This window comes from Canis aureus, chromosome 15 (genome assembly GCF_053574225.1).
Source record: "Canis aureus isolate CA01 chromosome 15, VMU_Caureus_v.1.0, whole genome shotgun sequence".
Classification (NCBI taxonomy): domain Eukaryota; kingdom Metazoa; phylum Chordata; class Mammalia; order Carnivora; family Canidae; genus Canis; species Canis aureus.
In genome coordinates, this window is record NC_135625.1 from 50,240,551 (window position 1) to 50,260,599 (window position 20,049).

A 20,049-nucleotide genomic window follows, 5' to 3' on the forward strand; every position below is an offset into this window, starting at 1 on the left:
GCACTTCAATCTGGAGCTTTTTTTTTTCTAGAACAAATGTCTACTTAATTTTTGTCCTTTTTTTTCCCCTAAATTAATCAATCTGTAACTTCCCATATCTGACAGGTTAATTAATCAACCTGAAATTTTCCACAGGAGCAGATCTTGTTTTTGCGTGTAACCCAGCACTGCCTGTGTCAGTTCTACCTTCCAGAGTTCTGTAAGTTCACTGGATTCCCTGCATCAAAAATACCCCATTCAAAAACAACAAACCTTCTTTTAAAACATAAGAATAAAAAATATAGGGCAGCCTGGGTGGCTCAGCGGTTTAGCGCTGCCTTCAGCCCAGAGTGTGATCCTGGAGACCTGGGATCAAGTCCCACATCAGGCCCCCTACTTGGAGACTGCTTCTCCCTCTGCCTGTGTCTCTGCCTCTCTCTCTCTGTGTCTCTCTCATGAATAAATAGTCTTTAAAAAAATAAAAAATAAAAATATACCCATAGCCCATAAAGTACAATTTCTAAAAAAAAATAAAATAAATAAAATAAATAAAATAAATAAAAAAAACAATTTCTAGATAATCTGCCATTCTGCATTATTCATTCCACTGCTCTGCTCTTGGCTACACAGTTAAAGAAGTAAATTCCTCTGAGGAGCTCACCTTCGTGGCATACGTGGGCTTATCTATGGCCTCATCCCCTATGAAAAAGTCCAGGTCGTCGACTCCCCTCAACACCCTCCTCTGGGCTTGATCAACTACCTTTGCCGACTCTCTGATGGCAATACCTTAAAAAAAAAAAAAAAAGCACAAAGACTTCCATCACTATTCACATTAAAGGATAATATAATCCCCATGTATGTACAAGCACATTTTCAATGTTAGGGTTTTATTGGGGGTGGAGGCAGTTCACAGAAAAGACAATATCAATGAGTACATAAAATACAGGAACGAGTTTTATGTTGCAGTGTTATTTTTAAAATGGTACAAAGGAACTTAGCTGATCTGCCTTTAATCAGACAGAAATGACATCACTAAATCTCTTACTTTCACCTAAAGAAATCCTTCAAGATAGTAAATGAAATGCCCATGGACTGTATTATAGGCTCCAAATTTTAAAATACAATACAGAAGTAGACAAAGTTAAAGATATGATAAAAAGAGAAAACTGAAAAATAATACCTATACACTCTAAGTCATTTTACCAAAACTCTGTATCAGACAGATTTAAAATATGTATTTTTAATCTTATTATAGAAAGATAACTGATTACATTAGGAGGAAAATAAAGAGATTGGTGGTGAATATCCATTGTGAAAAGTACAATAATCAAACAGCTGTATTAGGTAAACGTATCAATGCTTTTATGATACATTATTGTAATAAGAGTTTAACCTTGACATTTGGGAATATACTTAGTAAATAAACACACAGGACTCCACTCTAGAATTTAACATCTAATGAAATGTGGAAGCTTCACAAAGATTCAATTCTCCATTTAAATTCCTAACCCCTGGACACCTGGGTGGCTCAATTGGTTAAGCGTCTATTTTCGGCTCAGGTCATGATCCCAGCGTCCTGGGATTGAGCTTCCTGCTCAGCATGGAGTCTGCGTCCCTTTTCCTCTGCCCCTCTCCCTGTTTATGCTCATTCTCACTATCTCAAATAAATAAATTCCTAACCTCTGGTCTAACCGCTGAGCTCCCATTAACTCATCTTCACCAAATTTATTCCAAATTATTTTTAAAGCAGACTATCTGAAATCCCCAATTTATTACAAATGAAGAATCACAATAAAGATATACAAGTGAATTTGAATTTGAATTCTTTTCCTCAGAAAGGCATTGTTTGCAGTAACAGGTGGAAGAGGTGAAAAGGAAAAGGTCCAGGAAAGAAACCACTCTTCCCACCTCCTTTCCTCACTCCAACTCACTGCCACGTTTGGACTCAAAGCTTCTGAGTTACAAAAGGGGGCACAAATGTAAGGGACAGGATTTCTGCAAGACTGAAGAAGCAGGTGTGGTGTGAAAATGCCAGGGGCAGAGCCTAGTGAGTGTGTTCATGCCAAAGCCGGTAAGCATGTCCAGAGCCCTGAGGCTGGCAACAGGGCAGAAAAGTCTGATGGGCCCTACCTGACTGAGGCGATCTGTAGAAACAAACAAAACGACCTCCAAAAACTGACCACGCCACTCAATGGCACAGGGACAGACCTCACACAGAACCATCTGATGTCCCCCCCCAAAAAAAAAGAACCATCTGATGCACACATCATGTATTACAAAGGGCCCCTAGCAAGATGGCTTGAAGCAGACCTCAAAGTCTTCATGCAGTGTGCCAGTACAAGTGACAGATTCTATCCTCTGGGCAAGATCAAACTTAATTATGCATGAATTTAGAATTAAACTGCCAAGTCAAAATAAAAAATTGTGAAGAGACAAGGGCAAAAAGATTCCGCAATTCATGACATCATTCAAATTTACCAAGAATTTGGGGGCAATATATTAACCACAAAAAAAAAATCACCACCTTGAGGGAAAAAATGCCAAACTTTGTGAGGTGACACTACCACACTCAAAAACCTAAATGAAAACAAGGTAAATCTTATCCCTCCGAAAAAGGCAAAGTACTCTGGCCCTTGGGATGCCTAAGTGGCTCAGCAGTTGAGCATCTGCCATCGGCTCAGGTGGTGATCCCGGGGTCCTGGGATTGAGTCCCACACTGGGCTCCCACGGGGAGCCTGCTTCTCCCTCTGCCTATGTCTCTGCCTCTGTGTGTCTCTCATGAATAAATAAATAAAATCTTTAAAAACAACAACAACAACAACAACAAAGTACTCTGGCCCCAAATCATAGCAGATCTATGTTTTAGTGGCCATCAGAAATAAGAAAAATTTTAAAAACCATGAAGTATACTTCTTTTAAACATTATTAACTATTATACATGAAGCAACTGAATCCATGAAACAGAATAAAGGTATATAGAGCTTATATTCAACATCTTTTGTTTATGCCCATGAAAAGCAAGATGTGGTCCAAACAGTCCTTATGAACATGACAGAGAACTGTGTCTAAGAGAGTAGCTATCAAAGACTTATCTATGAGTATTCAGATTGTGTGACTCATTGCAGAGTAAGGCCACGTCACCCCAGCAGCAATCTCCAGCCTTCCGCAACATATGGTAATAGACCCTGACTCAGGTGTGAGTAGGGAAGACTCTGAGATCGGAAGACAATGAATATAACAAATAATGGAGTCAACTGGTTACACATAGGTGGCCTCTCCACACAATGGAATATAATACAGCCATGGAAAAAAATGAAGCAGGTCTTCATATATTTATTTTAAAAGGATCACTAAGGTGTGGTGTTATGTGAAAAAACACAAGGTGCAAAACAGTGGATATGCATGAAAGATGTCTGTGAATACCTGCTGGTATGTGCAGATTATCTCAGGAAGAACACACAAGAAACCAGAAATGACCATTGTTATCTAAGAGGGGAAGTTAGTAGGAGACGTTAATTTTCTGTGTGTATCCTTTATACCATTTAACTTTCATGGTATATGAATATATTATCTACAAAATTAATTAAACTTGGACTTCTGCTTCTGCAAGGATAGAGTTAACATATTTTTCTGCTGCTCTCACTAAATACAGCCGGAATCCCTGGACTTTATGTACAAAAGAAACATAGAGGCTGAAGAGTGAAGAGCAGGCTGACTGGCTGGGGACTGCAGGACCCCAGGACCAACACAGTGGTGAGTTTCCTGGGTCTTTTTTTCATCTCATATGGTCCATACTGGGTGCTGGGGAAGCTGGCAACCCAGGACCACCAATGAGTTCAAAACAAAAAAGGAAAAAAAAAATAAAAATAAAAATAAAAAAAATAAAAATAAACAAAAAAGGTACCTCCAAAAAATCCTGCTATCTCCAGCCAAAGAAGATAAAAGGGGCAATCTAAAAAGATTTAAAAAAATAATAATAATAAACTTCTAAACAATATCTGCTTGACTCTAGTCAAACACCATAGCACAGATGCTCCATAGGGAAGCTGGCCTTCCATCCTACTCAGCAGAATCAACCCATCCCTCTGCTTCCATGCTTGAGTTTCTTCAGAGAAGGCCTAGTAGAAAGTCAAGACTTCCATCACCATGTGCCCCCGTCCCTCCTGGCCAGGATACTACCTGCTGAGGCCGAGTGTGGAGGCTGAGCTCCCATCTTAGTGAGCAGTAACAAGGAGCCCTCTCCCACAGTGTGTCAACAGAGGCCAAGAGAAGATCCTGAGCTTCAACCCCAAACTGGCAACCACATGGGGCATCCCCCTTTCCTTGCTGGAGCAGTATCAGAAATGACCTGCTAAAATGTCAGATTTAAACAAGACCCAGAATCTCAGAATATATCTTAAATGTCCATGTTTCAATAAAAATAATCCTCACCATAGCTAGAACAAGAAACACCTCAGCTGAAATGAAAAAAGACAATCAACAAATACCAACACCAAGATGACACAGATAAAGGAATTATTAAACAAGATTTCAGGAGCCATCTTACAACACCTCAATGAGCAATTACAAACACATTCGAAACAATGGAAATACAAGGAAGTCTCAGCAAAGAAACACAACATGAAAAGCAAAGATAGAAGACAGAGACAAAACTGCACAGAAATCTTGGAACTAAAAAAACACAATACCTGTAATAAATATCTCAGTGGATGAATTCAATAGCAGAAAAGGATAGAGGAGGGGATCCCTGGGTGGCTCAGCGGTTTAGCGCCTGCCATTGGCTCAGGGTGTGATCCTGGAGTCCTGGGATCAAGTCCCGCATCAGACTCCCTGCATGGAGCCTGCTTCTTCCTCTGCCTGTGTCTCTGCCTCTCTCTCTCTCTCTCTCTCTCTCTCTCTGTCTCTCATGAATAAATAAATAAAATCTTTAAAAAAAGAAGAAAAGAAAAGGATAGAGAAAAGAATCACTGATCTCAAAGATATAATAGAAATTATCCAATCTGAACAACAAAGAAAACAGACTAAAAAGCAAATGAACTGGGCCTCAGGAACATGTAAGATATATAATAAAGCATGAGCATTCGTGCATTCCAAGTCCCAAAAGGAGAAGAAAAAGGAGGTGGGGCTGGAAACGTACTCAAAGAAATAATGGCTAAAAATCTGCCAAATTTGACTAAAAAAAGACATAAGCCTACAGATTCAACACTGAACAAACCCCAAACAGAATAAACCCAAAGAAACCCATGCCAAGACATATTACAGCCAAACTTCTAAAAACTGAAGACTGAAGAAAAAATTCTGAAAGCCTCCAACAAATTTCACATCAGAAATTGGGGCACCCAGAAAAAAATGGCGTATTTTTCACTTGCTGAGAGAACTGTCCACTCAGAATTCTATATTCAGCCAAAATATCCCTCAAAAATGCAGGGCAAATCAAGACATTCTCAGATAAACAAAAGCCAACAGAATTTGTCGTCAGCATACCTACTTGGAAAGAATGGCTCAAGAAAGTTCTCTAAACAGAGAGGAAATGAGAATCTTGGAACATCAGGAGGAAAGAAAAATGGAAAGAGCAAAAATAAGCATTACTTTTCTTCTCCTCTCGAGTTTTTCTAAATTATGTTTGGCAGTTAAAGCAAAAATCATAACATTGATGTCCTTCTCAATGTATGAAGAATTATTTGAGACAATTATATTAGAAATATGGGAAGATAAAGGGCCTTTCACTCAGGTAAGGTGTTGACACCAGTAGAATTAGGAAAGTTATGTATAAATAATGTAATAGACCAGCCACTTAAAAAGCTATACAAACAGATGCACTCAAAAAACCAATACATAGGGACGCCTGGGTGGCTCAGCGGTTTAGTGCCCACATTCAGCCCAGGGCATGATCCTGGAGTCCTGGGATTGAATCCCACATCGGGCTCCCTGCATGGAGCTTGCTTCTCCCTCTGCCTATGTCTCTGCTTCTCTCTCTCCGTGTCTTTCATGAATAAATAAATAAAATCTTTTTTAAAAATACATAAATCAAGATAAAATTCTAAAAATGTTCAAATAATCTCCAGAAACTTAGGTAAAACAAAACAAAGAAACAAAAAACAGAAAGAACAAACAGGAAAAGCACTAATCAATAATTACAATAAATGTAAGTGGTCTAACTACATCAATTAAAAGATATTGGCAGAGGTAATTTAAAAAAACCTGACTGTATTTTATGCTGTCTACGAGAAACTCTCTTCAATTGTAAGGCTATATGTAGGATGAAAGTAGAAGGACAGGAAAAGATATTACACAAACGTTAATCAAAGGAAGCATGAGTGGCTATATTGCTTCAGAAAAAGTAAACTTTATAGCAAAGAAAGAGAAGATAGAGAAGAACATTAAAAAAAAAAAGGGTCAGTCCATGGGAGAAATTATTTGGAAACCACATATCTGACAAAGGACTTATATCTAGCATATATAAAGAACTCTCAAAACCTCACAGTAAAAATATAAGCAAGCCAGTTAGAAAATGACCAAAAGATATGAAGTGACATTTAATGGAAGAGGATACTCAGATGGAAAATAAGCACATGAGATATTCACCATCACCAGTCATTAGAGAAATGAAGATTAAGACCATGATAATATATCACTACACATTTATGAGAACAGCTAAAATAAAAAACTGTAATAATACCAAATGCTGGCAAGGATGCAGTGAAGCTGGCTCTCATACACAGCTGGCAGAAATGCAAAATGGTATAGCCACTATGGGAAAGACTTTGGCAGTTTCTTAATAATACTAAACATAAACTTGTCATACAATGCAGCAATTACACTACACAGCATTTATCTAGGGAAATGAAAAATTATGTCCACACAAAAACCTGTATACAATATTCTTTTTTTTTAAAACGATTTGCATAGCAGCTTTATTTTTAATAGCTGAAAATTGGAAATAACAAGATATCCCTTAGTAGATGGATGTTTAAACATTGTGGTACATTCATACACTGAAGCACTACTCAGATAAAAAAAAAAAAAGTACCATCTACTGATACATACAACAATTTGGATGGATCTCAAGGGCATTATGCCAAGTGAAAAAGTCAGTCTCAAAAGGACACATACTGCATGATTCCAGTTATAAAACATTCTCAAAAAACAAAATTATAGAAAGAGATTAGTAGATGTCAAAGTTTAGGAATGGTGGAGGGGAAGACAAGTGTAATTATGAAGAAATAGCACTATCATGTGATAGTTCTACATCTTGACTGTAGTAGTGATTATAGGAATCTACATGGGATAAAATGACAGAATTGCATACACATTGGATTCATGTCTGGTCCCTGGTGTTAATGCTGTGTTATAGCAGTCGGAAGGAAAAAAAAAAAATGCTGTACTATAATCATGTAAGATGTAGCCAGGGATGAAACAGGGAGAAGGTACATGAGACCTCTCCAAACTGTTTTTTACACTACCTGTGAGCCTGTAATTATTTCAAAATAACATATCTGAAGACAAATAAAATATAATTTGTAAACTATTTAAAGAAATTAAAAAATAAAACCCCTAGTTAGTGTCATTAGTGTCATGATGAACCAAAACTCATAAAATTAAACTTAATAAAGAAAAATGTAAATGTTATGCAGGTTTTTAAAAAATTGTATGAGTACAGAATGAGGGTAACCAGAAGAGATGGATTATTTTCCCAATGCCAAAAAGTCATCTGAGGGTAATTTAAGAAAGATTATCAGAAAAGTGTGTTTAATGCAGAGTGCATCTAAAGAGATAGATATAAATTCCGTATCTTAGAAACACTTGCTACATAATTACCAAACAGTAATTAATATATACAGTACATTTCCGAAAAGAATGTCATATATTTGACTAAGCCTTCAAGGAATAAATAATTCCTATCTTACATAAATTATTCCAAAGAACAGAAAAGAAAGCTGAAAAACTCATTTTTTTTAAGGCCAGTATAATTTTGATTTTCAAACCAAATCAAAAAAGTACAGGAAAGGAAAATCATACACCAACCTCACTTTTGAACATTGATGCAAAAACCCAAATAAATATTGGCAAATACAATCCAGCATGTAGTGGTATTTCATAACCAAGTAGAACTTATCTCAAGAATGAAATAAAAGACTGTTTAATGTATGAAAATATATTAATGTAATTCATATATATATATATTCATATATAATTCATATTAGGAGCTTAAATGTCCAAAACCATATGATCATCTCAATAGATACACAAAAAGCCTTAAATGTTAATATCCATCCACAATTTTTTTTTTTAATTTTAACTCTTAGTAAACTAGGAATAGAAAGGGTACTGAAAAGAACATTTCCACAAACCCAAGAGTAATCACTAGTGTCCCACTAATATCATTGCTTTTAGAATCAGAAAGACAGGCATGTGGGTGGTTCAGTCTGCTGAGCATCCAATTCTTGATTTGGGCTCAGGTCATGATCTCAGGGTCATAAGATCCAGCTCCACAATGGGCTCCGCATTCAGCCTAGCAGGGAGTCTGCTTGAGATTCTCTCCTCCTCCCTCTCCCACTCCTAACCCCCTACTTCACACTCGCACACACACATGCACTCTCTCTCTCAAATAAATAAACCTTTGAAAACAAAAGTTTTTTAAAAATTAAAAATTAAATCAGAAAGACAAAAACACCCACTAGAACCTCCAGTTCTAGTCACTATGGCAGAAAAGTTCTAGCCAGTACAAAAGACCAAGAAAAAAAATATGAAATACTAGAATTGAAACAAATAACCATAATTTGCAATTAACAGTCTGCATAGAAAACTTACAAGAATCTGCAAGCTAATAGAATAAGAGAAGTTGTTGGATTGAAACACACACACACAAAAAAAAACCTCAATAGCATTCTTATATGCTAGCAATAACTAAATAGAAAATGTATTTTTAGAAAATTCACAACAGGAACAAACGCATAAAGGTACCTAAAATTAAATCTAGCAAAAAGTATATGAGTTGGGGCGCCTAGGTGGCTCAGTTGGTTAAGCAGCTGACTCTTGGTTTTGGCTCAGGTCATGATCTCAAGGGAATGGGGCTGCCTCACTGGGCTCTCTGCTCAGTGGGGAGTATGAGAATGCCTGGGGATTCTCTCTCTCCCTCTCTGACCCTCCTTCTGCTGGCACACTCTGAAACAAATAAATAAATCTTTTTCAAAAAAAAAAGGTTTAAGCTTTATGAAGATTATAAAACATTACTGAAAAACATGAGAATCATGAATAAACAATACAACATATATACCACATTCATAGATAGAAAAACTCAACTTATAAAGATGTCAAAATTTTTCCCAAATTAATCTATGAACTGAATGTGTTTCTAATCAAAACTCCATTACAATTTTTCAGGGAGCTTAAACTGATTTTAAAATCTATTATATAGAGTAAGGGTCTAAGAATAGCCAAGGTTATTCTGAGAAAGAAAAAGAAGAACCACACCTACCAGATATCGAGACACTTGCTAAAATAATAGTATTTAAGATAGCATGAATTTGGAGCAGAGATAAACAAATGTATGCATGAAACAAAATAAAAGACCAGAAATATTCCCAAGCATATACGGTACCTATGATTGAAAAGGAATGACAAATTAAAATTCACTCTTTAATAAATGGTGCTGGGACAAGTGTCCTTCCATTTGGAAAATAAGTAAAATAAGTATCCCACACTATATTCAACAAATAAACTCAAAATTTTATCAGAAGAAAATTTAGAAAATCTTTATGACTTTGGAACAGAAATGTATTTTTAAAATGGAAATTATAAATAGAAAATACTGAATATTTTAACTATATCAAAATTTTAAATTTCTACATTTAAAAAATCATTTAAAAAGATGTCATAAAGTAGGAGACAATATTTGCAACAAATTAATATTCAAAGTATACAAATACGGCCCCATAAAACTCCATAAAAAAGACCGAAAAATGCAACAGAAAAATGGGCAAAGATGTGAACAGGCAATGAAAGGTGGGGATCCCTGGGTGGCGCAGCGGTTTGGCGCCTGCCTTTGGCCCGGGGCGCGATCCTGGAGGCCTGGGATCGAATCCCACGTCGTGCTCCCGGTGCATGGAGCCTGCTTCTCCCTCTGCCTGTGTCTCTGCCTCTCTGTCTCTCTCTGTGTAACTATCATGAATAAATAAATAAAATCTTTAAAAAAAAAAAAAAAAAAGAAAGGTGTTCAACCTTACTAGTCATTAGAGAAGTGGATATTATAAATGCAAATTTATAAAACCTAGTCATCAGAGAAATGCACATTCATGAGACTGGTGAAAATTTAAGTCTACCAACATCAACTATTGTCAAAGCTGTGCAGAAACAGAAACCTTCTGCCACCGGTGATGGGAGTTTAAATCAACACAACAAGCACAGCCTGGCAACAGCTGAGAAGGCTGAAGAGGTGCACACCCGGACAACATGTGCATTATTTTCTCTTGGGAAACTAGCACATGTGGATAAAGAGAGGTTTATTGCACCATTTTGTATAATAGAGAAAACTAGAAAATGCCCAAGTGAAAAAAAAAAATTGTTGAGATTCAAATGCTAGAACTCTGATGGAGAACTGAGGATATTAACACTGATAAATCTTAAAAACACATTATTGAGGGATTTCTTTTTAAAGGACAATGCAGAAAGTGGTTTACAGTACGGTATCATTTGTAAATATTTAAACGACAGACCAATGCTATGTACAGCTAAGAAGCTCTGCACCTAGAAGATCAGGGTAGAACATACCGGCCACAGGAAGTACCTGGCAGAGCAGGGATTGAAAGGAAGGGGATGGGCTGGAGGCAGAGGAAGAGGACCACACCCACGCTGATGCGTGTGTTTAATACATATGTACAGGATGAAATCAGGTCAGCATTTGTTCATTCAGGATGATGGGTATATGGGTCTATGCAATATCATCTTCTGCAAAACTTTTTGGCTGAAATAAAAATTTTAAAGAACTCTTTAATTAAAAAAAAAAAAAATGAAAACATCTCTGGGCTCAGTCTCCATCTTTGGTCTAGACCTTCCCCTGAGCATGACACCTTTCACCTGACGCCTATAGTACCTTTACAACTGAACTCTTCAAACACAGAATGTCTAAAATGTACTTACTTTCCCTTGATCCCTCCTTGCACCTCCCACGTGCTCCTTCTATGGATGTGATCACCACATATACTTATCCCTCTGCAGAAAACTTTTCAACGACTCTCAATATACTCCAACAATGTAAAGACAAAAAAAGGTAGGGAAAACCTTTCAAACAATCAAGAAAATCCTGCACACAAGTGCAAACAAATCAGGTACAAGACAAAACGGGGCTCAGTACCTCTCCAGTCCAGGGGGCCAGGCCCAGGGGAGCCCCTCAAGGAACAATCTGAAAATTCCCAGAGGCAAAATAAAACTAAAACTCCTTAAGAGAACAAAGTCTTTCATGATCTGGCCCTCCTCCACATTTCCAACCACGTTTCCTGCCACTGTCTGTTCAGAGCTGGGACTTCCAACACCAGCGGAACACTATTCTTCACATGCCCCATGTGTATCGCCTCCAAGTCCAGCAGCATCAGAGAGCCTTACCACACATCCACACAAGCTCCACCTTTACTCTGTGGGTGCCACCTCAGCATGTGTGACTTGAACTTCACCTTGTAAACAGAGCCTGTAGAGCCAGAAACATGATTCAGCTCCCAGAACTAAGGCAAGCGGTGAAGCCAACAGCCTGCGGTAACCAAGCCCTCTACCTAGTCCAACATCTTCACTTCTGCCCAAACATCTTCTCACCTCGCCTCCTGGGGCTTCTCCATCTCTTGCAACAAATGTAGCCAACAATATAACTGTTCTTTTACTCCTACCTCTGACATTTTTATGCTCTTTCTAGCTTCTGCTACTGTGAAGGTTGACAGCACCAATCTGAGAGCTGCCTTGCTGTCTGACAGTGAATGAAATCCTGCTAATAAGTGACTTCAGTTCTCCTCCCTGTTAATGATGACAGGTTAAATGGGCCAGCCAGCTGAATGCTGCTGGCAGTTTTAAATGGCAGCACATTAAAGCAAAAGGTGCAAGGTCAGCCTTTTCGCGCTGTGGCATTTAACAAGGTTAAAATCCAATGTGCTCTGAGAAGTCAGAAAGTCCAATTTATCAATCCAGCATGGAATGATCAAGTTCCAGGGCATTCGTGATAATAAAATTCACAGAAGACCGATCTAGCCTACAAAGTGCCAACTGTGACTTCACTGTATCCCCTCAAACTCCTATGTTGAAGCCCTTACCCTCAGTGTGACTGCATTTGGAGATGGAGACTATAAGATGGAGACTATGGTAATCAAAGCTAACTGAGGTCATAAAGTGGGGCCTTAATCTAAATGAACTGTTGCCTTATAAGAAGAGGAAGAAACAACAGAGATCTCTCTTTGGCTTTTTTTTTTTTTAAAGGCCTTTTAACAATTTTTTTTTTTAAGATTTTATTTATTTATTCATGAGAGACACACAGAGAGAGGCAGAGACACAGGCAGAGGGAAGCAGGCTCCATTCAGGGAGCCCAACATGGGACTCGATCCTAGGACCCCAGGATCACACCCTAGACTGAAGGCAGCACTTAACTGCTGAGCCACCAGGGCTGCCCTCTCTTTGGCTTTGATTATGATCACAGTCATCCTATTCGAGTGTGGCTTTTTTAAAAGAAAACACCAACACCTGAACTTGGACAGCACCAGGAAGGCCCAGCTGAAATCAGAGAATCTGCTAACAGAAGAAAATTAGGACCAGCTTCCTCATCTGTTGGGCGAGGACGTCAACAACCAGTCTTTGAACTTCTAGAGACTTCGTGTTGTTCCCCCTTTTTTTTTTTTTAAGATGATCTAGAGTAGAATCTAACAAATTGTGGAATATTATTTTTTAGCCATTCATTGTCCCAAAAGTGGTGGTGTACAGAAAGTAAACTTGGGGAACATATAATATTAAATTAAATTAAACTCTTCTTTAAAAAAAAAGGGGGGGGGGGGAGGCCATGTGAGGACACAGTGAGAAGGTGTCATCTGCCTCACCAGAAGCCAATCCTGACCATACCTTGATCTCAGACTTTAAGCCTCCATTCTGTGATCAAATATATTTCTGTAATGGTATTTTGTAATGGCAGCCCTAGCGAATGATTACACTAAATTATGAATTGTGAATAAAGATACAGCAGACAAATCATGCCTCTTATTGAGGACACCCCATCATGGTACCAAAGTATTCAAACCTAGAAATCAAATTCATGATTAACTTCGTCCAGCAAGGAAGGATGTAGAATGAGGTAAATGAAATGTGCTCAAGGAACCCGACAGAGGCTTTAGTCTTCCCTTGAATAAATGCTAAGATCCTTGTCTTCAGCTCTCCAAAGCTTTCCATGGTCCATACTGCTCACAAGAGCCTGTCATTACAACGTCACTGACCCTGTAACAACTCAATTTCTAAGATCACAACTCATCTCACAAGAGTTACATTTAGGAGACAGAGTTTCCCTTCACTCTGGATGGATATACGTTACTCTGGTCAACTGCCTCCAAATAATAATTCGGAATTTAAATAGTTTCAGGAAAAAATTCTGCCCTATAAACAACCTGACCCTGGAAGCTGCCATGGGAAACAAAGAGTGGGTAGGGGGCACTCCTGCCAAAATGTGAGCACATTTCTTCTTTTAAGTTTATCATTCTTTAGCGACTAAAATTTGAACAAAAGCAGACACTCTGAACACAATAAAACAGTCATCAGCCCTCTCATTTCAAAAAAAAAAAAAAAAAAGATCTTTCAATAAAGTGAATAGTACAGTACAATGGATATTCAGTCCATGGAGTTGCTAATAAAACTGCACTTAGGGCAGCCCCAGTGGCTCAGCAGTTTAGCGCCATCTTCAGCCCAGGCCGTGATCCTAGAGACCCGGGATTGAGTCCCCCCATCAGGCTCCCTACATGGAGCCTACTTCTCCCTCTGCCTCTGGCTCTGTCTCTGTGTGTGAGTGTGTGTCCCTCATGAATAAATAAAATCTTTAAAAAAAAAAAAAAACTGCACTTACTTAAAATTACAAATTAACCTTAAAGGACTAGATATACCTCTTCAAAGTAGCTCAGACATTTATGGCTGAATGAAAAGTCCCTGCCAACCACCAAAGTGGAAACTCTAATGACAGGGACAAGGGGCTTAACAGAAGACAATCAAAGTGTCAGAAAGTTGGGGGGACTGGGAGGGTAGGGTACAGCTACAGTCCACAGCATATTCAGCAACCAGGTGTCAACATTAATAACCCTCCCCAGTCACCACAACAGTCTTCTAAAAGCAGATGGCAAGTCAGTTAATATGCCTGGAAAAACAATCAGAATGTTGAGAACCCCAATCCTTTAGAAATGCGAGGGTGGAGCTGTACTTACATGAAGGAATAATGAACTGTGGCTCAGTGTTGCCTGCGTAGCCAAGCTTGGTATACCTAAAAGCACAAAGTCATCAACACAGGTTTAGATAATAATACTCTCCCCTGTATCCCATTAGCGTCTTTAATTATAAGCTTTCCAAGTCCTAAAATATCAAGCCTCAGAATATCCAATTGAAATTTAATTAATTAATAAATAAATAAATAAATAAAGCTTATGATGACTGTGAATCACTCATTTCAGACAAGCAAGCTGTTATCAAAACATAAAATGTTATGCTTGTATCTATTGGGAAAAATCTTGCACACATGCATTAACACATGTTATATTGTGTATTCCTACCAACTTTACAAGTGCTTTTACACTCTTTTACTTTTTTGACAAAAATCCTGTCAAGAAAGTAAATATTATCCCTATTTTGCAGATGAGAACACTGAGGTACTGGGAAGTTAATTCGGCTGCCAAAAGCCAAGCAGCTGGTGGAAAAAAAAAAAAAAAAAAAAAGCAATCTAAATATGCAGGCTAAATCCCAGAGTTGGCTCTCAAAGAAGTGTACTTCTCAAACTTCATGAACTTTTGGGGGGAGGGGGGCTTAAAAATGATTATATAATTTTCTTAAAATGTCATGGCATATGTCTAGAAACAGCTACTGCCACCTCCTGAGAATATCTGACAGGAGCATCTCTTATCATCTCATTTCAGAAGGAGCCCATTTTCTGTCAAGATACTCTGTGTGATGGATTCCAAAAGTCTTAACTAAAACAAATGCCAAAATACTACTATCTGTTCCAAAAGCATTTGCTAATCTCTTAAATATATATATATATAAAAAAAAGAAAAAGAAAGAAAAGTAGCAGGGGGAGACCGCCACTGAGAACCATCTGCTGGAAATAAAAAATTGAAAACTGAAAAGACTCATCAGCTCCTCCTTTATTAGGCTACTGTAATGAATAGTAAAGTCTGGACAACTGAGCCATCATCCTGCAGTAATGCCTGTAATGAAGAAAAACACTGCTCAGCGGTGTGGAAAGTAGCTCTATTAACTCATTCTAGTTTATAAATTCTTTCAAGATGCTCAATACTAAAAATTTTTGATGCAGTATTGCATTCCGAATTTAATAAATCATTTTTATGATTTTTCTATGTATTTTGCCATATGCTAATTTTACTAATTTTGAACACATAGTGAATGAATGAGCTTTGGTGAGCCAAAAATGGCAAGTCAGTTCCATTTAAATTACGCCCTACTGTTCAGTCTCCAAGGATCCGACGTCTTGGTGCCATAAGAATCTAGGCAGGGCAGAGCTCTGAAACCCACTGGACCCTACAAGAAGTTTCTGAGACCCACCTGAGGGCCCCCAAGTCCCACAAGTTACCTAACACACAAACCAAGTGGACCCCACTCCAGGGCTCACCAGACCCAAAGGGAGGTTTCAAAGTTGACCCAGGCCCAGGGACTTTCCAGGAGGAAGGCAATATACACTCAATTTTTTAAAATTCCCAATTCAATCACCATTCTGGAAGTATATTCCAGAAAATGTATATAAATAAACTGAACTGCTGACCCAAGGCTAAAGAAACAAGTAGGTCAGAAATCACTAAACTCCTCAAATTGAAGACTGTATTTTGGGAGGTGGGCGGGGGGTGGGGGTGACTGGGTGATGGGCACTGAGGTGGGCACTTGACGGGATGAGCACTGGGTGTTATTCTATATGTTGGCAAATTGAACACCAATAAAAAATAAATTTATAAAAATAACAAAAAAAATTAACTACTCATCAATAAAAATAAATAAATAAATAAATAATAAAGACTGTATTTTTTAAAAGGCCATATCACTCCCCTCTAAAAAATATGCAATTTGGACTTAAAAAAATCTGTCTTCCCACGTTAGATTACAAGTTGTATGATGTACCTCCACCTTTGGCATGGTGCCAGGCACTCCATAAATATCTGCTGAATGAGTTCTTACCAATGTAAGGAAAGATATTTGCTGTCTAACTGCTGGGGAAAGGAATGGACTGGGAGGGGGGATGCTGAAAGTCAGAAACAAGGGGAGGGAACCACAAAAGGCCAGACCCATCATCTAGCACAATCTTTCATTTATAGATGACAAAATACTTGTTTGTGTGATGAGATTATTTCCAAAAAAGAAAAAAACCTGGAATACAGTAAAATATTAACATTTATTAATATCAGGTACTAAGTATCATTTCTATATTTTTTTTATGTTTCTGAAAGTCAAGAATGTATTGTATTGGCTAAGACCAGGCATGCACTCTGGCACCAGACTGCTCGGGTTCAAGTCCAGCTCTGTTATTTACCAAATGTGTGACTTTGGGCAAGTTACTTTACCTATCTGTATCTCAGTTTCTCCATCTGTAAAACGGAGATAATAATACAACCTATTTCACAGGGTGAGTTTGATAAATAAATAGGGAAACAGAGAAAGCACTAGAACAGTGCTATATCTACATAAGTTTTGGTTTTTTACTATTATTACTTTTCTGTACATTTGAAATATTTCCTAATTTAAAATTTTGAAAAGCTCAGAAAACACACACGTAGTATCCTCTGTGGCCACGTTCCATCTTTCTGGTGTACACAACTCTACACACCACAGACACACTACCTTAAGTTGTGGTGGAAATAAAATGCACAAAGGTAAACCCTGCAGATCCCCAGATATCCTTCCCCAACTGTCCCCCGAAATCATGAACTATGGCCCAGAGCAGCAAAGGTCAGACCACAGAAACGGGCTGGTGCACATTTAGACCCACAGCTCCAAAATTCAACTGGATACTGATGTCACTATCACCAGGTGCCACTTGCCAGCAGGTCCTGGAATGTTGAGACCCTGAAGGCACAGTGCTCTCAGACAGCCCTCAAGGGATGCCTCTGTCACAGAGTCACACAGATAACGGAGCATTGACAACAATAAGCAAACAACGATTTTCATGAGTGAGGGAAACTAACATTAAGATATATTAATGTTTTTATGTATAAACAAATTACTATGAAATCCTCCCCTATCGCCCTATCAAAACTGAAACCATTAAAAATAGTGGCAAAAGCATAAGCTATTCAGATCACTTATGGTAACTTCATATCTTTTAGATTTTTCTGTGCAACTCCTTACAGAGGATCAAATATACTTAAGGTTGTTAGTTTGAATAATCACAATGTAATGAATGTCTAACAAGATTTTTTTTTAAAAGACATTCAAGGGGATCCCTGGGTGGCGCAGCGGTTTGGCGCCTGCCTTTGGCCCAGGGCGCGATCCTGGAGACCCGGGATCAAGTCCCACATCGGGCTCCCAGTGCATGGAGCCTGCTTCTCCCTCTGCCTGTGTCTCTGCCTCTCTCTCTCTCTGTGACTATCATAAAAAAAATAAAAATAAAAAAATAAAAAAAATAAAAGACATTCAAAATTTTAATAAAATGCTCATCAACCCAGGCTCATACCAAACTTCAATGAGAACACATTAAATATAACACTGTCAATGTAATCTAACAAATGCTCATCCTGGGCAGCCCGGGTGGCTCAGCAGTTTAGCGCCGCCTTTGGCCCAGGGCGTGGTCCTGGAGACCTGGGATCGAGTCCCACGTTGGGCTCACTGCATGGAGCCTGCTTCTCCCTCTGCCTGTGTCCCTCTGCCTCTCTCTCTCTCTGTCTCTCATGAGTGAATGAATAAATAAAATCTTAAAAAAAAAAAAAAAGTGCTCATCCTAAAATCCTCTCCTAGGAGGACAATCCAATGCTAACTAGCATGCCCCCTTAGAGACAATCTAAGAGGCAATCTTAGAGGCTCAACCATTCAGGGGCAGAACCAAAAAAAAATCAACAAGCAAAACATAATTATTAAATATGGACTGTGTTCAAGACATCATTTATGAAAACGAAGCATTTTTTTAACCCAAGTAGTTTACTAGCTAGAAACAGATAGCAGGCATACTATGTGGATACTAAGAAAGAGGGCCCCAATCCTCAAAGTACTCATCAAAATGTTTACCTATTAGAAAGAGGATTTCAAATTGATTTTTTTTTTTTTTATTGCAGTATGGTCTACTTTTTCTGGCAGGCAAGTAAGTTTAAGATCACCTGGGTAGGCTTCCAGAAAAAATGTACCAAACCTGAACAGATCACCAGGGAAACTTCTAAAATACCCATTTCTAGTACCTGTCCTAGAATCACTGATGGGAAATCTCCAGACAAGGAACCTGGGCACTTGCATGTTTTACACCTCTTGTCCCAACCCCATGATTCTGACGGTCAACGTGCTTAGAAATCACTAGATAATATGAATCACAAAGAATAAAAGGAGTCACACTGGGAAGGAGGAGACAAAAATTTATTTGTACATGATCATTGCAGACCTGGACAGTCTGAGGAAATTCAGTAGAATATTTAAAGGAAACAGGAAATCCAGTAAGATGGCCAGTTGCTAAATAAAAGACAAAAATTAACAACTTTCCTGACAAGAAGTGAGAATACACATGGGATAGAAGGATCCCATTCACAATGGCAACAACACGGAATCATGCTACCTTCAAGACTAAACTACACAGACAGAGAGAGATATGGACATGGGTAGAGAGATGTGTGCCAAGAACAATCGATATACGTGTGGGCAAATAAATTGAGACAGGCCTTACTCTCACATAAGAAGAATATTTTTTTAAGAAACATCAAATATCATTAAATTCACCCATAAATTTGGGCCAATACTCAAGAAGGTGGTAGTAAATTATACGTGGGTGGTAGTAAAAGGCTGAAGAGTCATTTTACAGGGAAGCTTCACATTATCTATGAGAATTTTAAATACATATACCCCATTGTCCAAATGGCACATTTCTAGGACTTTACCTGCAGAAGCACTCTCAGATGTAGGCAAAGATAGGAAGAGAAACCATCCACTGCTGCAGTACAACAGCAAAACAACAACAAAACACTGGAAACACCCAAATGCGTCAACAGAGGACATAGTAGGTAAATGATTATAATTCCATAAAATGCTATATAGCCATCAAAAATGAGGCAGATTGATGGCCATACACAGATAGGCGTTCTATACTGCTTGAAATAGCATATATTTATGATATGAGTTTAATGGGGCTTGCAGTGTTGAGTTCAAAACACAGCACTATGTGACTTTAGGAAAGTAAATTAATCCCTCCATACTTCAGTTTCTTCAACCATAAAAGGTTAATCACAATAATCCCTATCTAATATTAAATACTACCATTTCCAGAAAATATTTCAAAATAATTCAAAAAGTAAAAGGATCCATTATTTGATAATTCTCTTTACTGTTAAATGTTTTTTGAGAGGCACCTGGGTTGCTTAGTGGGTTCAGCATCCAACTCTTGATTTCAGTTCAGGTCATGATCTCAGGGTCGTGAGATTGAGCCCCAACACGGGCTCCACAGTCCTGGCAGAGTCTGCTTGAGTTTCTCTCCCTCTGCCCCTCCCCCTGCTCACACATGCGTGCACACACAAACATATTCTCTCTAAATAAATAATTTTTTAAATGTTATTTGAGGTATATGAGCCATCTATATTTTTCCACATACTATCTTTAGATAATTTTCTACTAGGACCTTAGTATCTTACCAATTTGCGCAAACCCTCATGTACCAAG

General features: G+C 38.2%; 1 protein-coding gene across 4 annotated transcripts in view; it reads right to left on the reverse strand.

The window, feature by feature from the left end:
• ACTR3B (actin related protein 3B) overlaps nt 1-20,049 on the reverse strand; it is an 85,041-nt gene that overhangs the window by 51,592 nt on the left and 13,400 nt on the right. Inside the window, exons 2-3 of one of the 4 annotated variants that reach the window (XM_077849561.1) lie at nt 14,409-14,464; nt 641-765 (exon numbers count right to left, since the gene is read on the reverse strand). The exons of 1 other annotated variant lie outside the window; for it this stretch is intronic. In XM_077849561.1, the coding sequence (XP_077705687.1) occupies nt 641-765; nt 14,409-14,464 (181 nt within the window). Of the gene's footprint in view, nt 1-640; nt 766-14,408; nt 14,465-20,049 lie in introns of those variants that run through there. 2 more of the 4 variants (XM_077849567.1, XM_077849562.1) reach the window with 2 other exon arrangements.